At 47.3% G+C, this 18523-nt stretch overlaps 1 protein-coding gene across 14 annotated transcripts in view; it reads right to left on the bottom strand.

The window, feature by feature from the left end:
* ATP2B2 (ATPase plasma membrane Ca2+ transporting 2) overlaps positions 1-18523 on the bottom strand; it is a 389572-nt gene that overhangs the window by 217349 nt on the left and 153700 nt on the right. For all 14 annotated transcript variants that reach the window (XM_075573778.1, XM_075573776.1, XM_075573774.1 and 11 more), the window contains one exon: positions 8785-9327. In XM_075573778.1, the coding sequence (XP_075429893.1) occupies positions 8785-8983 (199 nt within the window). In that variant the 5' untranslated portion in view covers positions 8984-9327. The remainder of the gene's footprint in view (positions 1-8784; positions 9328-18523) is intronic.

The following is an 18523-nucleotide window of genomic DNA, read 5'->3' on the forward strand; positions in this document are numbered from 1 at the left end:
AAAGTGAGGAGGAGAATTGAGTGTGTGATACAGGATTTGCTAGGAAGCCAGGAGAGAGATTTCAGCAGGGGAGACGCTGAGACAGATTTCGGAAAGAGTAGAGTGATTCTGGCAGCAGCGTTTAGGATAGATTGTAGGGGAGACAGGTGAGAGGCAGGTTAAATATAACCCCTTCCAGAAGAAAATGACCGTGTCAACTTGTTTGTTATGCAGCCACGGTTGTCTTACCTGCTTCAATCTACACTCTATTGCTGAGCAGACATTGGTACCGTCAGGCTCACATTGCATGGAAAGTAATCCGGATGTGAGCTAAGCCCCCCTTTGAATAGACTCATTGAATGTGAATGTATTTCGGCACTGTTGGTGATCCTGCTTATCACAAGTAGGATGTTGGTTCCAAACTCCTTGGGACGGGGTTCCATTTTGCTTTCTTTTATGGCTGGTGCAATGTGTCTAATTCCTAGTACTTCAATGTCTGTTCTGTAGCACGCTGCATACATGGCAATATACATCCAATATACATGTTCATAAAGAAACACTTTCCTCTGTCGTACTGCATTTGTAGATTTCTTCCTCACCATGAAATATCTGATGCTGAGAAATGTCCCTTAAGTGCTAGATTGGTTGCAAATCGACAACTTAACAACTGTGCCTTGTTAAAGTTTAAAGTGTTGTGGTTGAAGTAGCTGTCTGTGAGTAGGTTACTGGCTCCGCACTTCTGTAACCCGGGCTGTGCTGAAAAGCTGTGTAATGCTGCAGGCAGAAGCTTACACTGATCCATGTTGAAATGGATAAGAAGCAAAAGGTGACACTGTGTGAGTGCTCATTTGCATGTCACTACCCAGAATCCCTGGCTGCAGTGGAAGCTGTGTATGCTAAGAGATAATGGGGAATAGCAGGGTCGCAGGCCGGTCTGAAACATGGGAATGTGCTCACAAGGTATATCTTTATTTGGTGGACATAACAAAAATCCAAATGAGTGACTTGAAGATTTTGGAAACCAATGGAATGATATTGGTCTCTGAGTAACGCCCCAATGACGTGTATGAGACATCTTATGCTGGGAATGAGGCTTGTTTTACCTGCTCGTCTTGGGCCATGTTACATGTTACTTGGTAAAATGCTGGGAGTGGCACCAGAAATGTGAAACTATTGTGAGGGGGGTTTTCTAACCATTAACCATAGCCAACCATAGGAGCTTCCAGCTGAAAGCGATAGGAAGGGGTTAATGCCACCTGGAGGTGGCACTTTGTGGGGAGGTTGCCCTTCTTCTTTTATATCAGTAAGTCACTGGTATCAAGCCTGCAAACAATACACGTTAGACATGTCCCTGCTATTGTCCAATGATGGTCTACACCTGAAAACCTGACCTGTTGGTGGCCCTTGATGACTGGAGTTGGCCGCTCCTGCTCTACAGCAATATGCCACAAATGTTATGGACTGTGCGGGGTGGCAAAGTCATATTTGGCCCCTCACCCTGGAAGCTGCCCGATCCCAGTATTGCAGTTTGCACCGGTTCATTGTTGACTCATATCATTAAGACTCACGGCGATAACCTTGATTCCGCGTGGGACTTTGTGAGATGTATGTATGAATGTAAAGGTGGTGCGATTCCGCTGGCATTGCAGTATACACGCTCAGTGTCATTTAGTAGTGATTTAGTCATGTAGTGCTCTGAATGTAAGATTATATGACTTCATATGAAGGTAATTGGTGGGAATGTGGCCCTACTAAATCTGAGCCAGAATCCAGCAGTGTCACGGCTCCATCAACCACGGTCCCTCAAAGAGGAAGGGACAGTTCTGCAGAATACGTCGACGACGTCTCAAGTCACCTTGTGTCTCAGTTGCTCAGCTGAGCGCTTTTCATGCACTGCATCCAAACATACAAACATAGTCATTCACATTACTGGGTATATCATACAGTAACTCAGGGACGCTCAACTTCAGTCATCAAGCCCCTCCCCCCCCCCTCCCAACAGGTCAGGTTTTCAGGATATCCCTGCTTCAGCACAGGTGACTCAATCAGTCACTGCTCCAGCACAGGTGGTACAGTCTTTGACTGAGCCACTGATTGAGCTACCTGTGCTGAAGCTGGGATATACTGAAAACCTGACCTGTTAGGGGGTGCTTGAGGACCGGAGTTGAGCCCCCCTGCAATAACCTAATCCCTAAAATGTGCTTAATCCCCCATTGGCTCTTTATAAGATATCCCTTGATGTGCAATGTAAATGTTCCTGATGCTACCCTCAAAGATGGTTTTTTGTCCTACGAAGATGTATGAACCATTGAAAGAGTTTATTTTGATTTTTTAAGGGCTGTCGCCTCATGTGACAGCCCCTGAACCAATCAAATGCCAGTACGCCCGCGCCGCCGCCGCAAAACGAAATATAACTTTTGCTAGCGGCGACGTCACCCGTCCCGCCGCGTCGCCCGTTCCGGGCACTATACGTGCGGTTTAACACAGAGGCTCCTCACTCCAGTCCTAACAGTGCAGGCTTTAAGTGTAACCCTGCTCCAGCACAGTCCAAATGCTTGGGCCACCTTGGCTAGTGAAAGGCTAGCATAAAAACCTGCACTGTTAGTGCTCCTTCAGGACTGGAGTTGGGAACTTCTGCAAGAGCGTGCAGCGTCAGGTCAATAGCTCGAAGAGAACATGAGGACCCAGAAGAGGCACGCACTCATTCCCGGACTCGGAAATCTGCTGGGTGTCATGGCTGGAGCGTGGGTAAGGAGACGCCTAATGTGTGTATAAATCCTCCTTCCTATGACCTATATAGTTACATAGTAGATGAGGTTGAAAAAAGACGTACGTCCATCAAGTTCAAAGTATGCTAAATTTAGACAATAGATACTTTATCCCATATCTATACTTCCTTATTGATCCAGAGGAAGGCAAACAAAAAACCCCAGAGTCATATCATCCAATGATATCTCATAAGGGGGAAAATAAATTATTTCCGGACTCCAAGAATTGGCAATCGGATTAATCCCTGGATCAACATCCTTCCCATGTATACTTATTTGGTATATCCCTGTATACCTTTCCTTTCTAAATAGATACCCAACCTTTTTTTGAACAAATCTATTGTATCTGCCATCACAGTCTCCATGGGTAATGAATCCCACATTTTAACTGCCCTTACTGTAAAGGACCCTTTCCTTTGTTGCTGGTGAATTCTCCTTTCCTCCAACCTTAAGGGATGGCCCCGAGTCCTTTGTACTGCCCGTGGGATGAATAGTTATTGTGAAAGCTCTTTGTACTGTCCCTAAATATATTTGTATATAGTTATCATATCCCCTCTTAGACGCCTCTTTTCTAATGTAAATAAATCAAATTTAGCTAGCCTCTCCTCATAAGTTAGATTGTCCATCCCCTTTATTAATTTGGTGGCTCTTCTCTGCACTCTCTCTAGTTCCATAATGTCTTTTCTAAGGAGTGGTGCCCAAAATTGTACTCCATATTCAAGGTGTGGTCTTACTAATGCTTTATAGAGGAAACATACTTGAAATAAGAAAAAGTATTGATCGATAAGAGAAAAAGGAATCGGGAACCTGTAGCACCTACAGTAATTTATTTATATACCACAAGTATATTTATCTGACCTAGAATGACTAGATCTTTCTGCTTTTAGTCCTTTGCAAATTAAACATTAGCCCACACTGTCCCACACCCACAGTAACCCCTACCAACCAGTGTGCCCAAGCACTGCAATCTACTGTCCCACACCCACAGTAACCCCTACCAACCAGTGTGCCCAAGCACTGCCATCTACTGTCTCACACCCACAGTCACTCCTACCAACCAGTGTGCCCAAGCACTGCCATCTACTGTCCCACACCCACAGTAACCCCTACCAACCAGTGTGCCCAAGCACTGCAATCTACTGTCCCACATCCACAGTCACTCCTACCAACCATTGTGCCCAAGCACTGCCATCTACTATCCCACACCCACGGTCACTCCTACCAACCATTGTGCCCAAGCACTGCCATCTACTATCCCACACCCACAGTCACTCCTACCAACCAGTGTGCCCAAGCACTGCAATCTACTGTCCCACACCCACAGTCACCCCTACCAACCAGTGTGCCCAAGCACTGCCATCTACTGTCCCACACCCACAGTCCCTCCTACCAACCAGTGTGCCCAAGCACTGCCATCTACTGTCCCACACCCACAGTCACCCCTACCAACCAGTGTGCCAAAGCACTGCCATCTACTGTCCCACACCCACAGTCACTCCTACCAACCAGTGTGCCCAAGCACTGCCATCTACTGTCCCACACCCACAGTCACCCCTACCAACCAGTGTGCCCAAGCACTGCCATCTACTGTCCCACACCCACAGTCACCCCTACCAACCAGTGTGCCCAAGCACTGCCATCTACTGTCCCACACCCACAGTCACCCCTACCAACCAGTGTGCCCAAGCACAGCCATCTACTGTCCCACACCCACAGTCACTCCTACCAACCAATGTGCCCAAGCACTGCAATCTACTGTCCCACACCCACAGTCACTCCTACCAACCATTGTGCCAAGCACTGCCATCTACTGTCCCACACCCACAGTCACTCCTACCAACCAGTGTGCCCAAGCACTGCCATCTACTGTCCCACACCCACAGTCCCTCCTACCAACCAGTGTGCCCAAGCACTGCCATCTACTGTCCCACACCCACAGTCACCCCTACCAACCAGTGTGCCAAAGCACTGCCATCTACTGTCCCACACCCACAGTCACTCCTACCAACCAGTGTGCCCAAGCACTGCCATCTACTGTCCCACACCCACAGTCACCCCTACCAACCAGTGTGCCCAAGCACTGCCATCTACTGTCCCACACCCACAGTCACCCCTACCAACCAGTGTGCCCAAGCACTGCCATCTACTGTCCCACACCCACAGTCACCCCTACCAACCAGTGTGCCCAAGCACAGCCATCTACTGTCCCACACCCACAGTCACTCCTACCAACCAATGTGCCCAAGCACTGCAATCTACTGTCCCACACCCACAGTCACTCCTACCAACCATTGTGCCAAGCACTGCCATCTACTGTCCCACACCCACAGTCACTCCTACCAACCAGTGTGCCCAAGCACTGCCATCTACTGTCCCACACCCACAGTCACCCCAACCAACCAGTGTACCCAAGCACTGCCATCTACTGTCCCACACCTAGTCACCCCTACCAACCAGTGTGCCCAAGCACTGCCATCTACTGTCCCACACCCACAGTCCCTCCTACCAACCAGTGTGCCCAAGCACTGCCATCTACTGTCCCACACCCACAGTCACCCCAACCAACCAGTGTGCCCAAGCACTGCCATCTACTGTCCCACACCTAGTCACCCCTACCAACCAGTGTGCTTAAGCACTGCCATCTACTGTCCCACACCCACAGTCACCCCTACCAACCAGTGTGCCCAAGCACTGCCATCTACTGTCCCACACCCACAGTCACCCCTACCAACCAGTGTGCCCAAGCACTGCCATCTACTGTCCCACACCCACAGTCCCTGCTACCAACCCGTGTACCCAAGCACTGCCATCTACTGTCCCACACCCACAGTCACCCCTACCAACCACTGTGCCCGGGCACTGCCATCTACTGTCCCACACCCACAGTCACTCCTACCAACCACTGTGCCCGGGCACTGCCATCTACTGTCCCACACCCACAGTCACTCCTACCAACCAGTGTGCCCAAGCACTGCCATCTACTGTCCCACACCCACAGTCACCCCTACCAACCAGTGTGCCCAAGCACTGCCATCTACTGTCCCACTCCCACAGTCACTCCTACCAACCATTGTGCCAAGCACTGCCATCTACTGTCCCACACCCACAGTCACCCCTACCAACCAGTGTGCCCAAGCACTACCATGTACTGTCCCACACCCACAGTCACTCCTACCAACCACTGTGCCCAAGCACTGCCATCTACTGTCCCACACCCACAGTCACCCCTACCAACCAGTGTGCCCAAGCACTGCCATCTACTGTCCCACACCCACAGTCACCCCTACCAACCAGTGTGCCCAAGCACTGCCATCTACTGTCCCACCCACAGTCACTCCTACCAACCAGTGTGCCCAAGCACTGCCATCTACTGTCCCACACCCACAGTCACTCCTACCAACCAGTGTGCCCAAGCACTGCCATCTACTGCACTTATTCCCTCACCTGCTGTCTCTGTAAGTCTCCCAACATACCACATAGATTGTAAGCTCTCCGGGGCAGGGATTTCCTTTCCTATTGTCTGACTTTGCTGCGCTTACTGTATTATACATACGGTGTTGTCTTTGTAAAACGCTGAGTACACTGTGGGTGCTTTATACATAATGATATACATAGATACATACAACTATATTCAGCCAGCCTGTTAATTGCACAAAAAAACATTACAAGATACGTCAGACAACGACGCGTAATCCTCATCCCAAGAGTTCCATGCGGCTGAATGTGAGTATAATCTCTGAATTAGTATAATAGTATATGAGTATAATCTCTGAATTAGTATAATAGTATATGAGTATAATCTCTGAATTAGTATAATAGTATATGAGTATAATCTCTGAATTAGTATAATAGTATATGAGTATAATCTCTGAATTAGTATAATAGTATATGAGTATAATCTCTGAATTAGTATAATAGTATATGAGTATAATCTCTGAATTAGTATAATAGTATATGAGTATAATCTCTGAATTAGTATAATAGTATATGAGTATAATCTCTGAATTAGTATAATAGTATATGAGTATAATCTCTGAATTAGTATAATAGTATATGAGTATAATCTCTGAATTAGTATAATAGTATATGAGTATAATCTCTGAATTAGTATAATAGTATATGAGTATAATCTCTGAATTAGTATAATAGTATATGAGTATAATCTCTGAACGGCTGAATGTGAGTATAATCTGTTACAGAAAGACGTGTGATACACAGGGAGGCCACACGTCCCATTCTACGTCCATCATATTCGCAGGATCACTTTCTGCTGAGAAATTGTGCTCTTGGCCTTAAATTCTGGGGGGCCTTAAATTCTGGGGGGCCTAGTCCCATAGCTCCGAAGCTGCCATAGAAGTCGCGGGATGAAATGTGTGAAAAAACGTATTCTCTATTGCAAGTCGCATTATTTCAACCGGATTGGCAGAGCCGGATTGGCAGAGCCGGATAGGCAGAGCCGGATTGGCAGAGCCGGATTGGCAGAGCCGGATTGGCAGAGCCGGATAGGCAGAGCCGGATTGGCAGAGCCGGATTGGCAGAGCCGGATTGGCAGAGCCGGATAGGCAGAGCCGGATTGGCAGAGCCGGAATGACACGGCTTCCCGCACGGTTCGGACATGCGAGACGGGCTTACGGAATAGCACAGCGCGCCAGTGCCATCGGAAAGGCTCTTTAGAAGCGGTATGTCGGTGCTACGAGAATAGGCCCTCACCAGAACCCTTGCCCCGGAACTGCCATTCACTGCACTGACACCTTCAGTGCAGGGGGCTCAACTCCAGTCCTCAAGCCCCCCCAACAGGTCAGGTTTTCAGGGTAACCCTGCTACAGCACAGGTGGTGCAGTTTTTGACTGAGCCTCTGATTGAGCCACCTGTGCTGAAGCTGGGATATCCTGAAAACCTGACCTGTTGGCGGGGAGGACGCTGGAGGAGTGGAGTTGAGCCCCTTTCCTTATTGTCTGTGTAAGTCTGCAAACATGGGACTTTGATTGTAAGCTCTTCGCTGCAGGGATGTCTTTCCTATCGTGTTCCTGTATGCGTGATGCAGTTATTGTATTATATCTCCCTTTGTGTTACCCAGGAGTACAATGAAAGAGATACGGGGAAATCTGACTAACGCTGTCTATGAAATGACAAAGCAAAGTAGCTATTTTAAACAGAATCAAATGTCTCTTTACACAGGGTTGAAGCAGGGGGTCTCCAGAACTGAACCCCGTTAATTTCAGCTCCGGATACCCCTGCTTCCGGAGATACAGACCTCCGTAGGGGGCGCCAGTAGCCGCTTCAGCTGAGTAGCTGGGTTAACATTATGGGCGCGTTTCAAAGCTCCCGCGCCCTTTGGGCCAATAGGAAGCCGTGATGTCATCCGGTGCGGCTTCCTATTGGCCCACGTGACGCCGAGTTTTAAAAAGCAGAGAGATACCGGCGCCCCCTTCTGTATATCGGGACGCAGGGGGTCCCCAGAGCTAACAGGAATGGGGTTAAGCTCCAGAGAGACCCCCAGCTTCAATCCCGAGTAAAAAAATAAATGCAAACAAATAAATAAGCGCTGGGACTGGCGCAGCAAATGGAATATTATTACACATCGGTGCGACAGAGTTACCAGGGGACCCGTCAGTCAGCGGCTGCAATTCCAGGCATCTTGCATTGTACACATTGGGACAAGTCACTGCAAAATGTAAGCCCATACATATAATAACTCCATACTGTATACATGTCTGTTTATCACTGCGATGACTACATTTCAGTGGCATTTCTCTGGTCCGATGCTGTGTCTTACCGGCGGTGGGAGAGGTTACACGGAGTAATAGAAGCTGTCACTTGATGCATGTATAGTGATGGGGTATATTTACAACTGCACATCTTTCTGTCAATCTCCAAAGCTATCAACCTTATCTATGAAACCTGCATCCAGTGTATGCAGCATGACACAGGACACAGTATATGTGACACAGATAAGGACATTCTTATTTATCATTGACACAGTACCATGCCTGGAAACGAATAACTCGCCACATAACAGCATTGTAGAGGCTCTTACCTTCTGTAGGCGATGTCTGTAACTGTCTGCACAGGCCGTCCGAGTCACCGTAGCTGTCCTTAATTTTAACCACTGCCTCGCCCCCTCGCAGCTCCATGAGGGAGCGCAGATCGTCCAGGGTGCACCCAAACTCGCCTGCATGGTTAGCGTCATTTCTTTGGTTCTTGGAATAGAAATCACTATTACTCATGTCACCCATTGCCACTTGTTTGGTTCTTCCGGGCACCCCAGGTATCCCTCGGTGAGCAGAAGTGAGAAGGAGAAGAAGAAAAAGACAACCCACCAAGCAGTAAGAACCGGGAAAAGAATCTACCGCTCAAAATGTCCGAGGTTTGGCCGCAAGGCCAGAGACGGGGAAATCCAGTGTTGTTTCTGATCGACCGAGCTAGGAGCCGTTCCTGGGAAGAGCGACGGGTGCCCCAGCCAAATCCGCAGGGTGCTTTGCTGCTTTCACGGCTGCAGCACAGCTTCTTTCCATTCACCGCTTCCCATGGTGATAAATGCGGGCGTTAGCAGCTGCATGTTCGCCCTTATCTGCGGCACCTTCACGGACAGAGAGGGAAAAAACACAGAGAGGGAAAGCATGAGAACAACCAACTTTGTTGATTCTACCGGAGAGTCACCCCACCCGCGCTGATGCCTTTTGAAGGCTCCCACTCAAACATCATTTTACAATAGGACTTGGAAATGCTGCTAACGCACAGCCCAATGTGAGCGGGGAATGCCGCTGTCTCAGGCAGGATGCTGCAGCCAGGGAGAGCACCGCCTCTCGCATTGGTCAAGTCAAGTGAGATGGCTCATGTATATTGATGAGGAAGCCATTCCGTGCGTCGGCTTAGATGTGCCTGAGTTACGTGGGCAGGTTTACACATCAATCTTTTATTGGCCCAAGGGAGCGCAGGGGACGAGGGGAAAAAACTAAGTAAACACCCCCCCCCCTGATATAAATAATACAGAATTTGATTAGAAAGGCTACATTCATAGCATACCTGGGATGTCTAAATTTGGGCAACTCCTGTCCTCAACGGCCACCAACAGGTCAGGTTTTCGGGGTATCCCTGCTTCAGCACAGGTGCTGCTGTCATTGACTGAGCCACCTAGGCTGAAGCAGGGATATCCTGAAAACCTGACCTGTTGGTGGCCCTTGAGGACTGGAGTTGACCAGCCCTGACCCGAATACTTTGTATCTCTAGGTGACCTAATAACATCTTTTGGGTTTAAATATCACCTCTATGCTGACGACACACAAATATACTTTTCAACACCTGACCTTACACCTGCTATACAGACCAAAGTTTCTGAATGTCTCTCTGCTATATCATCCTGGATGGCCCTCCGTCGCCTTAAACTCAACATGGCTAAAACAGAGCTCCTCATACTTCCTCCCAAACCTGGCCCTACTACCTCCTTCCACATTACTGTTGGAACTACGATCATTCACCCAGTAGCCCAAGCACGCTCCCTAGGGGTCACACTCGACTCCTCTCTCACATTCGCCCCTCACATTCAAAACATTTCTAAAACGTGTCGCTTTTTCCTCCGCAATATAACAAAGATACGCCCTTTCCTCTGTTGCTCGACTGCTAAAACTCTGACTCAGGCCCTCATTCTCTCCCGTCTTGATTAGTGTAACCTCCTGCTGTCCGGCCTTCCTGCCTCTCGCCTGTCTCCCCTACAATCTATCCTTAACGCTGCTGCCAGAATCACTCTACTCTTTCCTAGATCTGTCACAGCATCTCCCCTCCTGAAATCCCTCTCCTGGCTTCCGATCAAATCCCGCATCTCACACTCCATTCTTCTCCTCACTTTTAAAGCTTTACACTCTTCTGCCCCTCCTTACATCTCATCCTAATCTCTCACTATACACCCCTCTGCCCCTCCTTACATCTCAACACTAATTTCTCTTATGCACCATCCAGACTCTTGCGTTCTTCTCAAGGATGTCTTCTTTCTACCCCCTTTTTATCTAAAGCCCTCTCCCGCCTTAAACCTTTCTCACTGATTGCCCCACACCTCTGGAATGCCCTTCCCCTCAGTACCCGACTAGCACCCTCTCTATCCACCTTTAAGACCCACCTTAAGACACACTTGCTTAAAGAAGCATACGAATAGCACTGTGAATATTCTGAACACATAAAGCTTGGCCCCCTGCAGACGCACTTACCAGAACTCCCTCCTACTGTCTCTGTACGTTCTCCCTACCTACCAATTAGACTGTAAGCTCCTCGGGCAGGGACTCCTCTTCCTTAATTTTATGTTTATGTCTGAATAACTTATTCCCATGATCTGTTATTTATATTATCTGTTATTTATTCGATTACCACGTGTATTACTGCTGTGAAGCGCTATGTACATTAATGGCGCTATATAAATAAAGACATACAATACAATACAATATTTATAGTGTTCAACAAGAATGCAATAACATGCAGACAGAGCTTGCTTTAAAACACCTTTGTATATTTAGCCTGTCCCATTAAAGCTGCCGCCGCACTCAGCACTATTTTTTTGTACTATTAATATATATTTTGTTTATATGTTAAAATCTAGGAGATTTACGCGTTGGAAATATTTAGTGCCGGGGTGTTAAAATGGAGCTCTCTCAGAGCCCAGTGCCGTGTAAAGGTCACCGTGGTATAACCTTAGATGCTAGAGGTCACGTTTTATTAACACTATAAAGACTAAACCGCACGGTATGCGCAGGTGCTCACATTATATGAGTTTAGGCGGCAATCCAAGCCGTTCTTTTTCCATTTGGTTGAAGCAGGGGGTCTCCGGAGCAGACCCTCGTTAATTTCCGCTCCGGGGTCCCTCCTGCTTCCTGAGATACAGGCCTCCGTAGGGGGCGTCGGTAACCGCTCCGCTCGGCTGGCAGGGTTCACATTATGGCGGAGTTTCAAAGTTATCGCGCCCTGGAGGCCAATAGGAAGCCATGACATCATCCAGTGCGGCTTCCGATACGCCCGCGTGACGCGGGAGCTTTACACTTTAAAGCAGTCCAAGCTGTCAGTGTTTTTTTGTCTTTTCCCCCTTTAATATACTATGTGCATCAATACAATCCCCTTTAATATACTGTGTGCATCAATACAATCCCCTTTAATATACTGTGCGCATCAATACAATCCCCTTTAATATACTGTGCGCATCAATACAATCCCCTTTAATATACTGTGTGCATCAATACAATCCCCTTTAATATACTGTGTGCATCAATACAATCCCCTTTAATATACTGTGTGCATCAATACAATCCCCTTTAATATACTGTGTGCATCAATACAATCCCCTTTAATATACTGTGTGCATCAATACAATCCCCTTTAATATACTGTGTGCATCAATACAATCCCCTTTAATATGCGCATCAATACAATCCCCTTTAATATACTGTGCGCATCAATACAATCCCCTTTAATATACTGTGTGCATCAATACAATCCCCTTTAATATGCGCATCAATACAATCCCCTTTAATATACTGTGTGCATCAATACAATCCCCTTTAATATGCGCATCAATACAATCCCCTTTAATATACTGTGTGCATCAATACAATCCCCTTTAATATACTGTGTGCATCAATACAATCCCCTTTAATATACTGTGTGCATCAATACAATCCCCTTTAATATACTGTGTGCATCAATACAATCCCCTTTAATATACTGTGTGCATCAATACAATCCCCTTTAATATACTGTGCGCATCAATACAATCCCCTTTAATATACTGTGTGCATCAATACAATCCCCTTTAATATGCGCATCAATACAATCCCCTTTAATATACTGTGTGCATCAATACAGTCCCCTTTAATATACTGTGTGCATCAATACAATCCCCTTTAATATGCGCATCAATACAATCCCCTTTAATATACTGTGTGCATCAATACAATCCCCTTTAATATACTGTGTGCATCAATACAATCCCCTTTAATATGCGCATCAATACAATCCCCTTTAATATGCGCATCAATACAACCCACACAATAAGTAATTAGCTAAGTTGCCGATCGATCCGTTCTCCTGTGATCGATTGGCGAAGATTCAGCTCGGGGGCTCATTAAATGGCCGTCAGTGCAGCAGGAGAGGACCAAAGATGCAAAGTTCTGTGGGGGAGATCATGTGACCAGGCAGTCACTAGATACAATTGGTGGACTGCTAGAGAGAGGGCGGGGCTCAAAAAGGGGTGTGCCAGAGCCTGTTTCAGAAGAGGAAGGGGATGTGACTTTCTAAATGGTTGCTATAGAAACAAAAAATGCTTGTTACACTATAATACATTAAAAATGCCATTCAGAGTTGTTTAAAAAATGCTACAAATATTTTCTCATAGTACAGAACTGATTTATTTTAAAAAAAAACACACGTAGGATATTGCTTGGTCTGCAGCTTTAAGTCTTGTGGACAAACATACAGTAAGTCTGAAAACTGTCCTGATTTCTACACCAACACGTTAAATATATCTAAATCAGATATATGCCAGGGCATCAAAGAGATCCCAAAATGTGGCCTGAGTTGCCAGACGTACATCCTGTCCAAGACTTCTTCTGTTCCCTCTGGTCACCATGCTCCCTAGGGACGCTTCAGCTGATTTCACATTCTTATTTAATATTCACAAACCTTCACAAGCAGCTTTCACTGTTATTCTGTTGCACAAAAATACACATGTTGGTGTACTTGCTTCTGTTTACACGAGCAGATGGTGGGACACGGCAGCTATGACTCAGACAAATTAATTAGGTCTTTCTCAGATGGATGGAGATCATCAAATACATTTTCCTAAGAATAGATATAAAATGATTGCTCAAAAGGCAAAATAGGACCATGTTAGTCGCATTAAATGGGGGCCAGTTATAGGCTCCCCAAACTAGTTGAGGTTCTCTGAGTCAGGAAAGTGTAACGCCTGCTGCATTGGGGACGATTTTTCTGTTACACCTGAGCCTCTGTGAAACCATGCACACAGGTTATTCACACGTTGGGCACACAGGTTATTCACACGTTGGGCACACAGGTTATTCACACGTTGGGCACACAGGTTATTCACACGTTGGGCACACAGGTTATTCACGCGTTGGGCACACAGGTTATTCACGCGTTGGGCACACAGGTTATTCATGCGTTGGGCACACAGGTTATTCACACGTTGGGCACACAGGTTATTCACGCGTTGGGCACACAGGTTATTCACGCGTTGGGCACACAGGTTATTCACACGTTGGGCACACAGGTTATTCACACGTTGGGCACACAGGTTATTCACACGTTGGGCACACAGGTTATTCACACGTTGGGCACACAGGTTATTCACGCGTTGGGCACACAGGTTATTCACACGTTGGGCACACAGGCTATTCACACGTTGGGCACACAGGCTATTCACACGTTGGGCACACAGGCTATTCACACGTTGGGCACACAGGTTATTCACACGTTGGGCACACAGGTTATTCACTCGTTGGGCACACAGGTTATTCACACGTTGGGCACACAGGTTATTCACACGTTGGGCACACAGGTTATTCACACGTTGGGCACACAGGTTATTCACACGTTGGGCACACAGGTTATTCACACGTTGGGCACACAGGTTATTCACACGTTGGGCACACAGGTTATTCACACGTTGGGCACACAGGTTATTCACGCGTTGGGCACACAGGTTATTCACGCGTTGGGCACACAGGTTATTCACGCGTTGGGCACACAGGTTATTCACACGTTGGGCACACAGGTTATTCACGCGTTGGGCACACAGGTTATTCACGCGTTGGGCACACAGGTTATTCACGCGTTGGGCACACAAGTTATTCACACGTTGGGCACACAGGTTATTCACACGTTGGGCACACAGGTTATTCACACGTTGGGCACACAGGTTATTCACGCGTTGGGCACACAGGTTATTCACGCGTTGGGCACACAGGTTATTCACACGTTGGGCACACAGGCTATTCACACGTTGGGCACACAGGCTATTCACACGTTGGGCACACAGGCTATTCACACGTTGGGCACACAGGTTATTCACACGTTGGGCACACAGGTTATTCACTCGTTGGGCACACAGGTTATTCACACGTTGGGCACACAGGTTATTCACACGTTGGGCACACAGGTTATTCACACGTTGGGCACACAGGTTATTCACACGTTGGGCACACAGGTTATTCACACGTTGGGCACACAGGTTATTCACACGTTGGGCACACAGGTTATTCACACGTTGGGCACACAGGTTATTCACACGTTGGGCACACAGGTTATTCACACGTTGGGCACACAGGTTATTCACACGTTGGGCACACAGGTTATTCACACGTTGGGCACACAGGCTATTCACACGTTGGGCACACAGGTTATTCACGCATTGGGCACACAGGTTATTCACACGTTGGGCACACAGGTTATTCACACGTTGGGCACACAGGTTATTCACACGTTGGGCACACAGGTTATTCACACGTTGGGCACACAGGTTATTCACACGTTGGGCACAAAGGTTATTCACACGTTGGGCACACAGGTTATTCACACGTTGGGCACACAGGTTATTCACGCGTTGGGCACACAATCCTTGAGTCGGCTAAGATCTAATTTGACAGGGTACGTTGTTAGGTGGACAAGCATTAATCCGCCCCAAACTGTACATTTATTTCTTTAAGAAAGGGCTCCCCAACTCTAGTCCTCAAGCCCCCCCTCCCCAACAGGCCAGGTTTTAAGCCTATCCCTGCTTTAGCATATGTGGCTCATGCAGTGGCTCAGTCAAAGACTGAGCCACTGATTGTGCCACGTGTCCTGAAGCAGGAATTGATTGAGCCACCCGTGCTGAAGCAGGGAAAAACTGACCTGTTGGGGGGTCTCGAGGACGGAGTTGAGAACCCCTGCATTAAAGGTTTGAAACGTGGGGGTTCCTTTGGAGTTGAACTGCGCTATTTTAAGCTCCAAGGCCCACCAGTTACTGAGACACTTCCAGTTTAAGCTGCCAGTCCACTTACTGGGTTTTTTAAGATGGTGCCGACCGTCATTCAGTAGGAAGCCACAACATCGTCGGTTGTGGCGTTCTATCGGCCCGCTCATTGTCGGCCATTATGTTTCCCCAGGGGGTGGGATAAGACTGTAAGTATATGGGAAACCAGTGGGTCTCGGGAGCTGAAAATAGAGTGGTTAAGCTCCAGAAGAGCCCCTGCTACCAGTCCTGTTAGACAGGAAATCCGCCCCTCTCCCCCAGAGAAACGAGCCGTAACTGTTCAGAAATACTGAGTATCACCTTTCCGTGTCTGCAATGTCACGTACTTTACTGCCAATGAGATCTGGCATGAGCCGGCCTTAGGGCAAGGTGAGAAGATGGCTGCTTCGGGCCCCATGCCTTCGGGGGCCCCGCACTCTCTCCTTTCGGGCGCCGGGATCCAACTTTCACTCGACCGTAGGAGGGAGCGCGGGGACCCCCTCCCCCCCTTCTCCAACACCGTCCTCTGGTCGGAAGTTGGACCCCGGCGCTGACAGGACGGAGCGCAGGGCCCCCGGGGGCCCGGCAGAGCGGTAGGTGTGGGTGTGTCTGGGTGGTGTGTGCGCCTCCTGCAGCGCATTGCCATGGCAACGTGACATCACATGACGCAGCGACGCTGCCGGAGTAGGGCTGATACTATACATCTCATACACTGACCGTGGCCCCTGCAGACGCACTTACCAGAACACCCTCCCACTGTCTCTGTGAGTTCTCCCTACTTACCACCTAGATTGTAAGCTCTTCGGGGCAGGGACTCTCCTGTCTGAAGCGCTTGTTCCCAGTATGTGTTATATTATTAGGCCACGGGTATCACGGCTTAAAGCGCTGTGTACATGGATGGCACAATATATAGGTATTCATATATACATCACACAGAATGTTTCAATGCTGAAGCGTTTCAAATGTCTCTTCCTACAGCAAAACTGCAGCACTACTGGTGAAAACAGCACCAGATTTATCAGTGGAATTTTCACTATACAAATCCTATGCTGTTTTTCTGTAGCAGGGAAGCTCTGATACGCTATATCCTTTCATGCTCCCTGTCCGGAGTGTGGATATCCCAGAGCAGAGGTGCTCAGCTCCAGCCCTCAAGTCCCCCTCCCCACCCACCCAACAGGTCAGGTTCTCAGGCTATCCCTCACAGGTGGCTCCATTAGTCCCTGCTTCAGCAAAGGTGGCTCAATCAGTCCCTGCTTCTTCGACTGAGCCTCTGATTCATTCACCTGTGCTGAAGCAGGGATATCCTGAAAACCTGACCTGTTGGGGCGGTCTTGAGGACGGGAGTTGACCCCCCTGCCCGAGAGGACTGCAGCGTTGTGGTAACAGGAGTAGGAACGCTTCTGAGCTGTTTAGAAAGAATGGTTACAGCTACACACGGAGGTTTCAGGATAGACGAATGCACATTTTTATCATTGTTATACCTGTTATTGCAAAGAACAGCCGACACAGAGCTCCCCTGGGAGCTGGACGTGACCTAATTTGTGCTGCAGATTAATATTTTGAGAGGGGGGATTTGCCACGGTCACCAGGACACAATAACATTATGTACAATCCAAACACTCAAACCCGCCATTTGCAAAATAACATGTCTTTAAAGGTGCAGACCAATCAATATCCAATAAATCAGTTACGTACTATGAGAAAACACTTATAGCATTTTTTTAAAACAACTCTGAATGACATTTTTAAGGTATTATAATGTAACAAGTATTTTTTGTTTATATTACAACTATTTACAAAGTCACACCCCCTTCCTCTTTTGAAACAGGCTCTAGCACACCCCTTTTGAGCCCTGCCCTCTCTCTAGCAGTGCATCAATTGTATCTAGTGCCTCCTTGGTCACATGATCTTCCCCACAGAACAGCCATTTAGTGAACCCCCGAGCCGAATCATCGCCGATCGATCAGCAACTTAGCTAATTACTTATCACTGTGTAGATTCTATTGATACACATATTAAAGGGTAAATACATAAAATTAAAAAAAAAACCGGCAGCTTGGACGGCTGCTTTAAAAAAATCTCAAAGGAAACAATGAAAAGAAAATACAGCTTCGTTTTCAACCGTAAATGCAGCCGCTGATATTCACTTACAGATTATTATTTTTTTCTTTAAAAAATGGAAGTATTTTGTTACCAGCACACTGCTAGAATTCCCTCGGATCCCTGAGAGCTGGGTCAGCAACAGATTATCCCAGGCTAAAGGTGACATTCTGCCCTGTTATCTAATGAGAACTAGAGGAGAAAGCGCCATTTGGGCTCTGTGATTTGCTCTGGGGGATGATATAATTAAATGAGGAACATATTAATAGCCTCTGAATAGCATGTGGGACTTGAATGTTAAAAGGAGAAAGAAACAAGAGACGGGGGTATTATCCTATTATTTCCATAGGTATGGAAGATAGAGAAAGTTGGGAGATAAGAAAGAACTCGTCTGAAAGTTTTATTGTAATCACCTAGTATATTTAGTTAGAAGAATACTGCATGCCTGGGTAATATAAATACTGCATGCCTGGGTAATATAAATACTGCATATCTGGGTAATATAAATACTGCATGCCTGGGTGATATAAATACTGCATGCCTGGGTAATATAAATACTGCATATCTGGGTAATATAAATACTGCATGCCTGGGTGATATAAATACTGCATGCGTGGGTGATATAAATACTGCCTGCCTGGGTGATATAAATATTGCCTGCCTGGGCGTTATAAATACTGCATGCGTGGGT

Source organism: Ascaphus truei, chromosome 17 (genome assembly GCF_040206685.1).
Source record: "Ascaphus truei isolate aAscTru1 chromosome 17, aAscTru1.hap1, whole genome shotgun sequence".
Taxonomy (NCBI): domain Eukaryota; kingdom Metazoa; phylum Chordata; class Amphibia; order Anura; family Ascaphidae; genus Ascaphus; species Ascaphus truei.